The sequence below is a fragment of the Fusarium tjaetaba genome (genome assembly GCF_013396195.1).
Source record: "Fusarium tjaetaba strain NRRL 66243 chromosome Unknown NRRL66243_c0000174, whole genome shotgun sequence".
Classification (NCBI taxonomy): domain Eukaryota; kingdom Fungi; phylum Ascomycota; class Sordariomycetes; order Hypocreales; family Nectriaceae; genus Fusarium; species Fusarium tjaetaba.
The window spans coordinates 46,398-61,730 of NW_023501370.1; the positions used below are offsets into that span (position 1 = coordinate 46,398).

The window sequence follows — 15,333 nt, forward strand, 5'->3', positions numbered from 1 at the left end:
AATCCATTGAATACATTCCCATCTGTGTGAGCTGAGGAGGAGCTCTTTTGTTTGTCAGTCATCAGTCAGATCACGGGTCTCGACTCTTCAGCTCTTGAGTCAGCGGAGACGGGAAGCAGGGGAAAACCTGGTACGCATGCCTAAAGTGCGTGCTCCCCTCTTTCAGACTCTCTCGCTCTCTCTGAGTTAGACAGAGGCTAGGCACGGGAAGAAGTGGATAGGAAACATGGGAACACTCGGATTCCCGTCAGGGGCCCGTATGAGATGCTACGCTGGTCGGTATGACCAGCCCGGTTCAGCTCAGGATAGGGCAGGGCCAGGGTCAGGCAAAAGAGACAGGACAAAAAAAGTAACTTACGATGCCGTATGACGAAAGGACTGCAGATGTCGGGTATGCAGTTGAATTGGCCCTTTACATTGGTGTAAAATGAGATTGAGATTGAGATGAGATGAGATGCTACGAGCTGCACACACTATTCGTTCACTCAATACTGCACCGTTTTCTTAATGCGGGATGCAGATGTATAGTAGAAATGATGATGAACACTCTGTTTCTGATCATGGCGGAGACTTTAACTTACATCCGCTTCAGACACTGCAAGGGCAATGATGGTGAAATCTTATGTGCCTCTTGTGCTGTACCTTACTCTGGCATCTTCCGTTCGGTTAGCAGACAAGGGATTCAAGGTATTGCGTATCGCGTTAGTAACTCGGGCTCGCATTATCCATTTCGACTAACCAGGTGCCTAGGCTGAGTGAGTTACTGCACAATTGCCAAAGTGAGAGCAGAACAGAAAGAAACGAGAGAAAAAAACGATATATCACCAAACTGAAAAAAAAAACCCTGCCCAGCCCATCTCAGGTGTCTTACCAGCCTTCAGCAGTGTATGTATGTGAGTGTGAGTGCATTACATTACAAGACGGGGGGCGTGTAATGCTACCGCACCGATAGGTCTAACCTGGACTGATTTACAGTGGGGAACAGACCTAAGAAGAAAAAAGTCAGATCTATGAACGAACCGAACACCAACGCCAACGCCAGCACCAGCGCCAGCGCCAAACAGCCTCTCCCTCCAATGGCTCCCTCCACTGAGAGGCCCCTGTCCCCTCTCTGTTCCTAGATTTGATTTCTTGGGAGGATCGCTGGGTCGCTCCCCGGGAAGATCGCCCGGCACTAGGGACGCTTTGAGAGCTGACACCAACTGGCTTAAGGGCATCCATTGCGCGCTCATATCTGAGGTGCCTATTCTACCTCAGGTACCTATTGTAGGCGAGCGATAAGTGGGCGCGGGCCCCGCAGCTACCGTCCCGAGCCTCGCGTTAGTGCTCGCACCAGACAGTTGCGCGATACACTAACTGAACTGTCTCCCAGGACATTCCCTTTGTTATGACTTCAGTGTCCCAGGTTCCCTTATCACGCCTGGGAACGCGTTCAGGTCGCGTTTTTACTGGGGCTACCTACTAAGGGAGCAAGAGTATAGTGCGCCTCGGTTTGACTTGATGAGCCAAGCAGAGCTAAGATGGGGTAGTTAGCGAGAGGGGTTATGTTATTCGAGTCTACTCAACTCGATTTGACTTGACTTGACCCCTCCATCCATTAGGAGGAATAATTCAATGGCCGGCGGATAATAAACTCGGAGACATTGAGATGAAGAATTCGAGGGCAGTCTCGCACTATTGGCTATATTACCTTCTCCTTGATCCAAGGAGTTGTTTAAGGAGTTTCAACTCTATCAATAGAGTCAATTCAGGTGAGTTCGGTCCTGTTTCTCAATTCAGTTCTCAGGGTCAACCGAGTCCCCCTCTCGGCACAATTACATACAATCACCACTGGCATTGGCAAGCGAGACGGATGCCCTTTGTTCCATTCTCCTGTCAGTGTCTGTCAGTTTGGCAAGTCTCTCTTGTCTCTTTTGTCATATTGAGAACCGTGCGCGGCTACAATAGAATAGGTAGTTTTAGTGCACAAACTTGACAGGCAAGGCACTTCCTTTCCTGTTACGATAGGCGAAGCAGGGGTCCTAACCAGGTTGACTGACTGACCATGACCATAACCACGACCACGCTCACCTGTCAGTAGGAACTTAATTTGTATTCTATGCATATGAACTGTAAGGATAGATACCGTGGTTGCTCCGCTACCATCCGATATCTCCATTTTCTCGAGGTCAGACTTCGAGCCCTTTTTTCCCATGATGCTATGGAGATTTGAGTTTAGCCGCTCTGACGTTACATTCTTCTTTGGGTCTGGTCTGACCTGGCATGGCTGAGTTACCCAGCACCCGGCACCTTTTACACCTTAACAATTGCCGATACCACCCTTGCAAAGCTGCAATGCGACTCTGCAGTCTGCAGCTCTAGATACTGTACAGTGCAGTTGGTGTTGCATCCGCAGCAGACCTTCCGATGGTTGGAGTGGATGGATGGATGGACAGATGTGCAGGGCCAACAGAGCTTCTTCTTCTTCTTCCCGTCCAATGACATCACAAGGAGCCCTCCTCTGACGGAGGTCTCCTCCTAGGTACTGTATGACCAGACAGACCATGTTGTTGGTTTGCAGAGTCAGCAGCATCAGCCGAAAAAAACCAACACTCTGAGACGTTTATCGGATCAGGGTCCACGAAGAAACTCTACTCGACCTACTCCTACAGTCTACTCCTACTCCTACTCCTTACACTCTCACTCATGCACTCTATGCACTCAACTCTATCCGTAATGTGCGGATACGAGCACACAGTTCCCGTGTTCTTGCAGTGAATGCCCCATCCATCGCCAGGAACACCCGCAGGTCCCTTTCGTTTTGGGTGAGACCTGCACCACGCCTTGCCTGTGATTGCCTCTCACGAATAGTGCCAGATTACCTTTCAATCACTCTACTCCTTTGCTAAACCTTCTCTCCTGCTGACCCACATCTTCACTTTACTTTGACTCTTGGAGTGAGAGATATCCATCCCACTAATCGTTCCGCTCTCTTGTCTTGTTTTGTCTTGTCTTGTCTTGAACTTACTTGTCTCGACACTACTGTATGCTCAGTCTCAAGGGAGTCGAGATATGGGGAAACCAAAAAGACCTTTCGGATGGGGCATGTTTCGCCCAAGAGGTAACACATCCAGGCACGCTCAGGAACATGAACCTTCTGATGGTCTTGGCTTGGGTCCCCTCGACGCGACACTGTCTCACTTGACGGCCTTTCTGAGCGACATTTCCACTCTCTCCCATTCCAGGCCCCGATCATTCCTGGTGATGATATCCATAACTGTCGGAGGCAAGAAAGCTAACAGTTTTTTCCTGAGTGAGAAGAGACCGACCGAGACGAGACGATATGGATGGATACGTACTTACATCCGTACATCCTTACACTAGATCTGGGGCACCCACACAATTACCTCAGAGAGGTCTCCCACGCTCTGGGCGTGGCTTACCCATACTCACCTTGACATTGACATTGACAGGTAGGCCCTGTCCTGTGGCACATGTGCGAGATGGATAGATTATGGAGATTGACATGGACATGGACATGGACATGGAGGGTTGGCGTCAGTCAGTCCAGTCAGTGACACCTTTTTCTCACACCGTGGGTTATGTTCATGCACCTCATGCAGGGTCCGATATACTATAGTAGTAGTCACTCACTCACTCAACTTCGCCTCTAGTCTTTCAGGTAATGGGAGACTGAATGTTGGAGTCGATGCATCACACACCCACACCCTTTTTTTTCTTCTTTTCCCTGGGATCCGCAGCATGGTCATGGTTCGGCGGCTGCAGGGGTGTCTTTAAAGCTGGGGCTTCGAGCGAGGAACCGCCCCAGAGTCAGGGACGTGGTCTAATCCCACGCCCACCCATCCTAGTCTATACCGCACCCCCCATATGCCGACCCTTGGTTCAAGCATATTCTCGACTGCCATTATACGTGCCTTTGTTCTGGTTCTTCACTTTTTGTCCCTATTCTCCGAGTCCTGCATTACTCGATGCCGGTGTAGTATTTCTGCTTCTTTCACTTTCATAAACTCAACTTCTCGGATCAAGTTCCAAGTCTGTATTGGTCCCATTCTCTCTTCTCTTGCTGCTGTAATAACTAGTCGGCAACTAGTCGGCAACTAGGCCAGCTGAGGGAGTTGAGGGCCCAGCGAAACATCCCCAGGGACTCTTGATCATAACTGACACAACTTCATCCTAAACATTGCACTCACTCTATGCGAGCAATAAACCCACTCGCTCGCTCAACTGTGGATCTATCACGCCTCTCCCGTCGCCCTACCTGCACCTGTTCCTCTTCAGAGCAGCGATCTCGATCGGAGCTGCTCGAGTTCTCTCGACCCTTGCTCGCATTCTTGCCCTGGGGGTATTGGATCATAGCTCTGTCTCGCGGGTTCCCTACTAGCTGCACCGGCTGTGTTCAAGGATCTACGGGTGGTTGAGTTAACAGCTTGACTGTCTCAGGACCCGCAGCTCGATGCTGCGTACCTCATTCCACCTCATCTCTATATCTTCAAGGGCGTCCGTCCTCGAAAGATGAAAAAACATTCCCGATCAGACTCACTCACCAGACAACTGAACAACTTTACTCAGCTCTTGATTGTTCTTCACAGCCTTTTGAGACCAACCTTGAACACTTTCACCCTTCATTCAAGGTCAACTCAAGACATCTTCACATACATCTCATCCCTTCCCCATCCATTCTCTCTTTAACACTCCTCGCTCTCATATATTCAAGATGCAGTTCGAGTCGGATTACCGGTTCGACATGGACGACTCCTTCAGCCTCTGTAGTCAGCCCATGTCCTGCCCTTCCACTACCACAAGCTTCTCCTCCGCCTCATCAGCCTACGACCCATTCACTCCTACATCTCGACGATCAACACCTCATGAATTCGGCAACATGGACTTTGATGGTCCCTATAACTCTGTCTCCCACCGTGGGGCAGAGATGACCCCTCCCTCATCAGCAATGGGCAAGTTCATGTTTGGCCCTGTCAAGCCTGAGCCTGAGCACATCTCATTCTCGGACTCTCTCCCCAACACTCCCATGAAGCGAGAGCAACTCGGCTTCGAGTATGAGCACATGATGGACATGAACATGGCACATCACGGATCAATGGGCTCATTAACACCATCAAACTCCTTTGGCATGTACTCGTATTCTCCTGACGCTTCAATGGGTCCCGCCTCTTTCATGATGACACCCACCCAAAGCATCTCTGGCTCTGAGGCTGCCGAGACCGGCTCATCATGGTCTTGTGCCAACGATAGCCCCATCTCCTTCTTCCCCAACAGACAACTCTCAGGTGACTTTGACGCTTTTGATATGGACCGCCACTCTCAGTCACCTCTTGGTTACCACATTCATGACCCCAACTCTCCCAACCGCATGCGTGCTCAAAGGAAGTTGATGGTGCATGAGATCCAACAGAAGAGTGCCGAGCTTCAGCGAGCTCAGATTCGATCATCGAGGAAGCGATCAATCAAGCCTGATTCTGCTCAAGTTGACGTTGTTCGACGAGCCATGTGCAAGTGTGATTACCCTGGTTGCCACAAAGCCTTCCGACGAAATGAGCATCTCAAGCGTCACAAGCAAACGTGAGTATTTACTGAGATTCATAATAAACAAGAACATTTTCACTAACAAAAAGCAGTTTCCACGGTGAAGGACCTAACCGTTTCTCATGCGAGTTCTGTGGAAAGGACCAGTTTAACCGCCAAGATAACCTCAACAACCACCGCAAGCTACACGCTCGACCCAACAGCCGCAACCGCGGAGTTGAGTTTATCCCTGCTGCAGTCCCTGTCATTGAGCAAGAGGAGCGAAGCAGGAAGCGAAGAGCTCCCTCAAAGTCCAAAATTGCTGAGAAGCGGGGCTCAGAATACTAAGCTGCTCATTGACTGCTTGGCATTACCTACTTTTGCTTTTACTGATGGACATATCTTGGCTCGGGTACCTTACTTGAGAACTCCGTCAGTCGCCACTGGTGGAATAACGAGAACAGGGAAGAGTCGAGTCCCAAAAGGGCGCCACTTATATGAGACACGCAGAACAAGACCCAAGACCAAGACCCGCGCTCAACTTGATTGGGGGCGATGAACACACATACCCAAAACCTACTTACATACTTTGTCTGTCTCGTCCACACACACATTCGCATCTACACACTATCATCATATACGGAAAAGGCGGAGCTGGAAAAAGAAAGGAATTGCAGCATTTCTGCAGCCAGACCGTCATATGGTCGACGCCGCTGCATTAGAGACTCAGGCAAGAGAGCTCTTTTGGAAAGCAAACGAAATTACAGGAGACACGAGGGTCTAATGGTCTGTACGATTACTATGTCTGAAGAAGAAGACGCGGAAAAGGATTACCTGACTTGACTTGACTTTACTTTTACTGTTACTGGGTGGCATTTGCATGATGGAGTTGTTATCATACAACCAGGTCGGTCCGGTCCACTTCAAAGGTGCAAGGGCGTTTCTACTACTCTTGGGCGGAGGCTTTCTACTTTACTTTGTTCTTTTACTACTACTCGGTGTTGAGGAATTTTGTCGAATTCGTTCTTACTTTACTTTTTGGTTAGCTATTCACTTCTCTTCTATTACCCTTCACATTCTGGACAAAGAATGGCTGGGACAATATGGTGGCGGACATAGGATTGGAGCAGCAAATAATGAAACAAGAAATTTTAACTATCAAATGAACACCTTCGTCATGACTTTCCCCATAATGATCTCCAAGTGACATATCGACTAGCAGATTTTCTTTTTTGAGCTGGCGGCGCTGGGGACATGGCTGGCCTGGCCTGGCCATAGTGGTGCCTGTTCGTGGAGAGACAAGACAGGCAAAGCTGGAGATTGCATTACATAGTGCAAGGCAAGGATGAAAGGCATTCACGTGTTGATTGATTGGCTTGGGGATATGTAGTTTGTGCTTGGAAGCAGGCTTTCAGGTGGCCTATACCCAGAAAAGTAGGATACCAAAAGATGTCAGATATGACAAAGTCAGCATCCGACAGAGAAAACTTCAGCTTCGGCAGGCTTTAGAGTTTCCGGGACGTCTTGGCCCGCGCAGAGTGAGAGCGGAATTGGAGCATTTCACGGAGAGGCAGAGCGAGTGAGCAGTTGAGCGAAAGAGACAGTTGGATGGTAGGATTGGTAGGTTGGGATGGATGCTTTGGCTTCCGATAGACAGCTCCATAATGTCTCAGATCTCGGGGTAGGACAGGCTGCCGATCCGCGAGTCACCCTGGCACCCTAGTCCTAGCATAGACAAGGTACATGCACAGGCTCATTGCTTCTGCTAGATTTGGATGAGATGGCAAGATACGGCGTAGCAGCACCCGCTGCTCTGGGTCTGGCAGATTTGATGTGCTGTACATACATGAAAAAGGCAGAAAAGACGGGTCGACAAGGCATTTGGTGTGGTGTGTTCCTCTGGGGGTCTCGGCGGACACTCCGATGGACGTCGGATGTGATATATGATATTTCTGAGCTAACAGGAGGCTCAAACGGTAGTGGCTGAGAGGGGAGACGGATGATGTGATTGGAGCTTTTAGGTCCGTCCAGAGACATTTTTTGAGAGTCTGGGTCTAATAATATTAAGATTTGGACTGCGGGTGTAACGAAGACACATGTCAAACGGTTTCTGATTTGCAACATTAGCAGAGGGAATGTCAACCGTCTTTGCCTCCCGACTCGAGGAATGCTAAGATCAACGACATGTAAGCGGCAAAGGCCATTGGACACGATCCGCAGCGGAGCAGATACCATCTAACGTTAGTTCAACAAAAAAAAACAGCGGATACAGGTATTTCCTGATTTGGAAAAGAGGTCTCTTGGACTCGACCGGGGGCTATTGTAGACTACGCGGGCCGTGGTGGAGAGGAAGACTCTACTAGAGGAGATAATGCAAACACGAACGGGCAAACCATCGGAAGAGAACAACACCCTCAAGGAGAAAATATTAGAGTTTCCGAGTGTCAAAGGGGTCGTTTAGCATCAGGAGGGTCGCATAAATAGTTCCAATACATAAAATTAGTGAGGGAGGAAAAGTTGTTCTTCAGGGAGAGGTATGCAGCCAGTTTCATCCATCGCGGCTTGGGTCAGGCAGTTTACGGCCAATGGATGCTTTTAGTGAGAATTGCCGTATAGGTGCAACTAGGTTTGTGACGAGATGCGTAGGGATGAGAAAGAATTGGGGAATTATGATGGCATGCACACATTTACATTTCGTGCAGAGACAGGGGACCATGATATGATCTGATATAGCAATGTCGATCATTGTATGAGGCTTAACATGATCGAGTCCTTGCCGACAAGGGGAAGGAGATCTCCAATACTGACTGAGGCGTTTAGGGGTCACTTGCATGTATGGGGTGTCAGGGTTTCTCCGTTATCTCGAGAGTCTAGCTAGTGGTCGTGGTTCATATGATGATTCACTACCTACGATGTCAGTGGATAACAGTCCGTGGCTGAGATAAAGGCTGACACATAACCCTTGGACCCTTCTTTCTCGTGCTGTGTGTGTTTTGCAGCTCGGATAAGGATTCCCACAGGTTCAGTGCGGTTGCACAGACCCTTTCCCGTGGGATTGAGGCGTTGAGGCGACGATTGTGCCTGGAATGAGCTGAGATGAGACGCCGATGTGCAACGCGAGATGGATCATGGGAGGGGACGAGAAACTACTGGAACATGACACGATAGATTCGATTCAGGGAGGCTCAGGAACAGTAGAGACAGGAACAAAACGCCCGCGATCTCCGTAGACTCTAAAGATATGGACCTTTTCTGTTATCTAATAGAGTACGGGCAGCACTCGACTCCATCACAACGCCGTAGTTAGCCCCCAGTCGAAAAAAATGACAAGTTATATGAGCTAATGTCACCATTCATATGCTAGACCCCGTGATGCCCTTGGACAAAGTGGCCGAGAGAGAGCATTACGTCTATCACAGAGGACGTAGACGGGAATAAAGGTAATAGAGCAAAGGCCGGTTTAGCCACAAGGCCGGCGCGGAGACTAGGGTCAGGGCTATTGAGTTACGGAATGGCTTCGCTGATGAGATTGGCGGGGTTCCACAGAGGTTCCCCAACACAGTAATTCATCTACAGTGCAGCTTCTAGTCGCACACAAGGCCCCAAGAACCCCTGAAAGTCTCTTTTTGCGCCCTGGGCCGGCACTTGTCAGAGGAAAACAGAGTTTGAACGGACTGGTGGAGGCTATTTCGTGTTTGGCTGTCTAACTGTTACGATTGGGTGTGAGGGAATATGCTTTGGGAACGAACCTATGATCGTTGCATGGTTCGTTCCCGGCAACCGGTTTACTTATCTAAACGAGGTTGCAGCCGAAATGGAGAATGCAATGTAGATCAGATAATCAGAAAAACAGGCCTTGTCAAGCTGAAGAGCGCGATTTCGGGTGTAAGATGCGAGGCCCGTGATCGACGCCGGGTTCTGTACCCAAGAATCAGCAATACTGTATGTACTGTACTCGGACATGGGCTGCATGAACAAGGCCAGTGGATGAGCAAATGGTTGAGTTGATGGTTCTCTTTGCTTCTGAGACTGTGGTCACAGGAATGCAAACAGAGGTGGTTATGCAATGGTACAGCATAAAATGATGGACTACAGTAGTGGCAATGACGCAAGAGATTAGAAGGCTACTGTACGTAAATACAAAAAGAGAAGCGAAAAAAGAAAGAAACAAACATGATCTTGATTTGGGGGGGACAGGCTATTCCGTGCATTAGATTGCATAGGTCGATTACCTTGGCTTACAGAGCAGTAAGCAATACGCATAGACAAGGCCTACGCACAGTAATCTACAGGCGGAGTCTCCCCCCCGTCGGGTGAACGTATCACAAGCATTTGCGCGCCTGTACTGGATTTGAGAGTTGTGATAGATCGCGGGGAAAGAATGCGTCGAATTGGTTGGTAAGTCTGCTAGGCGAGACAGGGACAGGGACAGGGCCATGACCTGCATGGTATTTTGTGGGGATATTATCAGGTAAGATGGAATGCCTGTCTTCGGATACTGCACTGCACTGCACTGTAATGTAATGCAATGCGAGAGAGAGGCGATAATCTGTTGAGTTGTGAGAAGTTACAGTGACAGCTCTGTTTTTCCGCGGTATCACCTGTTAATCAATCTCGCAGGGTTACATTGGGATCAACTGCAGTCTTGACAGCTGTTCAAGGATAACAGACAGACCCTCTGTAACTCAAAGTCGAAATCTTAATTCAGCTCTGAAGGTCACTGATGACGAATTGACGGACGGGAAGCCCTACAGTTCTAGCGACGGAATTGATACGGTGCGCCACGTACCTGATCGACCCCCTGTAACTTAGCTCCGATCTTGGCATAAGCCGTTAAAACAGGCTGCCTCCACTGCCTGCAGAGGCTAGAGTCTCACAAAGAGGCCTGTGCGCTTGGCATTGGCTGCTGTGCCACAACCAATGACAAATTCGCGGAGTATTGCCGTCTGAATAATGTCATGTCATCAATCTCCACTGCCTGCCCTGCCACTCACTGCCTGCACATGCACATGCACTCACTGCTAGTAACCAGCTGAGGAACGGAGCGTCACCACTTTTTATTCCCGTCCCTCCCTCTCTCTATCTCTCTCTATCTTACTGTATGCACATGATCATACAAGTGTGAAGCCCGGATTATCTCGACCGACGCAACCCCCGGGAATCCCGGAGCCTGCTTGTCTCGATGCTGGCCCTGGCTGACTTAGCAATCTCGCGATGGCTTCGCTTCCATCTTACCAAGATGCCATCTCTCCCGACTGGCTGCCCCTAGTGGCTCCCTACGTCTCTCCCAGTGACTACCCGGCATTGTGCGGCGTGAATCGCCGTTACTGGGACGTTTTTGCCCCACGCATATGGAGTCGTATCCCACGCTCAGACATTGCTACCGGTCTTGATGATACAGAATATGGTGAGCCACAGACTGAACAATGCCCTAGTCTCTTGCCCTCGCAGCAGGAACTGATTAGTTTCGTCAGATTTGGATTGGTTGATGAACTCTGTCCTCAACGGCGTCAGTCGGGTGAGATCCGAGACGTTGAGCCTTGCTCGAGTCTTTGATGCTCGCTCCATCAGGGGCACATATTCTCTTAGCATGGGTCCCAACCTCAATACGAGCTTGAAGAATGTACTCAAGTTCTTGCCAAACCTGATCTGTATTCTCATCGATGGCCATGAAGATCTTGACCCTTCTGAATCCTTCGCAGAGGTCGGACATCAGCTTCAACTCCTCAGCATGGCCGGTTGCCCCGTGTCACTATCAAACAAGTTCATCAACACCCTTTGCGGAATTGTCTATCTAGATTTATCATATACTTCGGTATCACTCCGTCCCTTGTTCCAAGACGATGTGCTCCCTGAATTACGTGTCCTGAAAATCCAAGGCAAGGAGGTCGACGACACCACCGTTGAGAATCTAACCGCTCGATTTGGAACTCGTCTATGGAGCTTGGACTTGAGTAACAACAAGCTAACAGACAAGGCGCTCGATAGTATCGCGGCTCATTGTTTGCGTCCATCCGATCTTCCCCCAGATACCAACTTTGATGTCGAGGGTAAGCTGGAATTCGGATGTACAACCCCTGACTTTGGAATCTGGACTCGCATTGTTGAGTCTGAATGGAGTGCCTCTTTCAGTCACCCAAACAGACATTTTGTTGACGCGCCGTTGTATGATCTTCACGACACATCGCCCCAAGAATGTGCATCTAAACGACTGGACGGGAAGTTCCCCGTCAAATCACATGCGGTGGACTCCGTTTGCCGGGGCCTCCTAGGCGAGGACCCCTATTTCCCACCAGCGAGCTTTCAAGCTTCACAAGGGCTTACGCATCTCAACCTCTCTGGCAATGGGGTCTCAGCCCTCGGCGTCATGAAGCTACTTACGCTGTGCCGTGGACGCCTCGAGCAGTTTAGCTGCGACTCGATGATGCTGGTTCCTCTTCTGAAAGGGACTATGGCCGCAGTGTGGTGGCCTAAGGCGGCTAAACTCTATGGCTTTTATGCTACACATACACTACGGCCCGTGCTGTCGTCCAACTTGCAGGTGGTCAAGCTACACCATTCAGTAGTGACTCAAATTCCCACATTGGAACTTGAGGGATTCTCCAGCATGGCTTGTCTGCACATCGCTGAGAACATACTACTGCCGCGGGCTGACATGGCCTTCCCCGAGCCATTTGTCCCTGATATGAACCCACGCATCACCTCACTAACGCTGACACATATTCCGCGACGCTCGAGTGGCCCGCTGATCAATAGACTGATTTCCTTCCTAAAACTCCTCTCTGCGCAGGAGCGTGCGCTTTTTGACCTGTCATCTCGGCGGGGTCCCAGCGTCTTGGCCGGCCTCCGTCACTTCCGGCTCGAGTTCGAGCAGGATGCTTACGAGGGCGATGCCTATGCTGCCGGAGAAATAGATGCTGAGGAACTGCTAAACTCAGGCGATAAGGGGTTCAGCTTCTTTGATGACGAGGCCCGCGTGCACCCACGGCCCGTTCGAGAGCTAGCTATCTCTCCCCCTCAGAAACGGGATCCGGCGGAATTTTCCGTTTCCCAAAGGGAGCAGGAGCAGGAGACTGACTACCTGGACATAGACGTCTGGGTGGATGGGAAGTCCACTAGGGTCCAGGTATGGGTCGGCTCAGCCTCTAACGAGAGTAGCAACCCCATGCTACGAGACTATCGAGAACTGGCGTTGCATTACAAAGTGCATGATCGTATCGGACCGGCCTCCCCTGCACAAATACGTGCGGGCGTCCCCTCTTCGGCACTCGTCTTTCACACAGCATGGTGTTTGGCGATCATGCCCTGTCGGCATAGGTCTGCCGCCATCAAGGAGCCCACAAGGGTTGAGCTTGACGCGATGAAAGACGTCCTATTTGAGCTAAAACAGTTTCGGCTTGAAGGCAGGGCAAAATACCTCAAGCTGCAAGGCAATTCTGCCGGCGGAATTCCGCCTGGTCCACCCCATGGATTCTGGCTTGGGAAGCTCGAGGTTTCGACTCACCAGAGGGCGCTACGGAGCAAAACCGCAGACTATTGGAGATGAGCCGGGCGTCTAAACTAATTACCGCCCGCAGAAATTGTACGAGGAATACTCCGGACACTTCAAACTTTGTTTTATCAAATAGTCTGTCAAAGGGTCTGTTTGTGTGTCTGGAACTGGTTCTGAAACTTTTGATACCCTCGTTTTGACGTCGGGCTAGAGAGGACCGAACAACGTCAACGGCGCGCTTGGCATTGAGTTTCATAATTATAATCAATATGATGGGGAAATACGCGGCTAGCATAGTCGATATACACAGAATGGGGGCCTTCCAAAAATCGACATTGGTTCGAGGATCGTCAGCTCCAGCTCAAGTGGCAAATGTCATGTCTCTCATTTCTTCGCCGAAACTGGCGGTTCTTGAGGATGCATAATTCGTCTTTCGGATTGATTCCATTATGACGAATTCCTCTGATGTTGCGCTTTGATGCAATACAGATTTATTCCCTCATAGTCTGGACATGACAGTCAGCACAAAACTGACAATCCTCTGACCACATTCCTAACTAAGGGGATGATAGACATTCGCTTGCTAGCCGAGGTATGGATTCCAAGACAGTGACTAGCTAACTAGCAAGCTGACAGCTATAGCGAGTAACATCGCGTCAACGCGTCGTCCAAGATAGGCAGCCTATTCATGACAAATGATGCCAAAGGGGGGTTCCTAGCAAAGTGCCCTGCATTGCGTCAATGCAAACTAGAGTCTAGACCCTCAGCTGACAAGGAAGACTTCGCCTACCCATGGACCCTTTTCCCTGCCTTACAGAGAGGAACGAACCCTCGTGCATGTGCATCATGCACGAGGGGGGGAGGGGAGAGGGGATAGACGGAGATGTTCTGCGTTGTGGGTAAGGATGTCTTTGACGGGTTGATTATAGAGTTTGGTGGCACACGGCACAGAGAGTTGATCTTGAGTCCTTGACCAGTCCTTGGAGGGCGTTGCAAAGAAAAAGGGCCCGAGCTTACCTGGAAACAAGGAATCTGACCTGACCGTTAGTGTTAGAACCAAACTCTCCCCTTTTGGCTAAAAGCAGCGGGCTACAGGCACAATGCACGGTAATTGATAGAGTTTGGCGGCTTTGAAGCTATTCGCAACGGAGCCCCAAGCAGGAGTAGGGGGCCAATACAAGCAGTGCATTCTTGGCGCTAGCGCAGCGACCCGAGCCGTAAACGTTAGCCTCAGTGCCTCACCAGAACGGTTTCCCGAATGGCTGGATGAACTTCTCAATCTGGAATGAAGCCGGGCATTTGGGTTTGATTTCAGTTGAGTTCAGTTAGTTCTGCATGCACGCACGCACGAATGGGGACACTTTTGTTTTGGTCTCGAGAGAAATGAAACCCAAGACAGACTGCAGCAGGCTCGTGCTGCGGTGGTCTAGAACGCCCTGGACCTGGAAACCTGGAAAGCAGGCCCAGCTAATGTGCGTTGCAGAACAGTCTAACCTCCAATGGGGCATAATTGCGATCATTTTAGATAATAATTCTGCAGCATGAAGAATCAGGGGAATTCTGGAGCGTAACATCGTCTTGTTTTGCTGCCAGGACCTGTTCCACGCAGCCGGAACGCATTGCGCGTCGGCATCGCCGCGGCATCTACACATTTAACCTGGTGTCGACGGAGGTGGCTGCCTGACGGCCAGGGCTCTCAGGGATCACACGTATCGGGGACCTATGGCAAAGCTCCGCTGCTCCCGAGGGGTTGGGAACGGACACTCCCGTTCCTTGCATGGCTGTTCTAGTGAGCCGGTCTCTCGGGTCTGTCGGTGCTTTGCTTTCCTTCTTCTGGGCAGAGTATGCGGCTGTCATCGAGATCTTCACCAGCTGTATGGTGCCATGGTGCTATTAATCCCTGACAGAGCATGGCATGACATGGGGGAGTTCGTTCAAGCTATTGATCTCTTGCATACTGCAGCTTCGGCGAACGCACATGGCAGGAATGCACCACTGGGGACGCACCGACGCAGAGAGGATCAATATCGCGTGAGATGAGTAATACCTTGGAAAGTAGGCCGAAATTTCGTCCTTGGCGGATCGGTAAACCGCTTCTGATAACTTGGAACAGGTGGCGAAAAACTCTTCCGCCGGCTTCTACTGGTAGTACACAAAGGCCTGCAAAGCTGTCAATGACCTGTCATTAATTAAGACCTGAACTAGAAAAACACACGGACTGCTAAGAGTGTGTTATCACGCCACAAGCACCTAAGAAACTCGTCATAGTGGTCAGTGCCGTCCGTTCTAGCAACGAAAAGAAAGAAGAAAAAAAGAGCTCA

At 50.1% G+C, this 15,333-nt stretch overlaps 2 protein-coding genes across 2 annotated transcripts; both read left to right on the forward strand.

The window, feature by feature from the left end:
• Positions 1 to 4,714: 4,714 nt before the first annotated feature.
• Positions 4,715 to 5,868, forward strand: FTJAE_8199 (uncharacterized protein; the record flags this gene model as incomplete). The annotated part of the gene is made up of 2 exons (XM_037354989.1): positions 4,715 to 5,577; positions 5,634 to 5,868. The coding sequence occupies 2 exons, from the start codon at positions 4,715 to 4,717 to the stop codon at positions 5,866 to 5,868; spliced, it is 1,098 nt and encodes a 365-aa protein (XP_037204715.1).
• A 4,866-nt stretch (positions 5,869 to 10,734) lies between these two features.
• FTJAE_8200 (uncharacterized protein) lies at positions 10,735 to 13,066 on the forward strand (the record flags this gene model as incomplete). The annotated part of the gene is made up of 2 exons (XM_037354992.1): positions 10,735 to 10,927; positions 10,995 to 13,066. 2 exons carry the CDS (start codon positions 10,735 to 10,737, stop codon positions 13,064 to 13,066), a joined length of 2,265 nt encoding a protein of 754 aa, XP_037204716.1.
• Between the last annotated feature and the right edge of the window lie 2,267 nt (positions 13,067 to 15,333).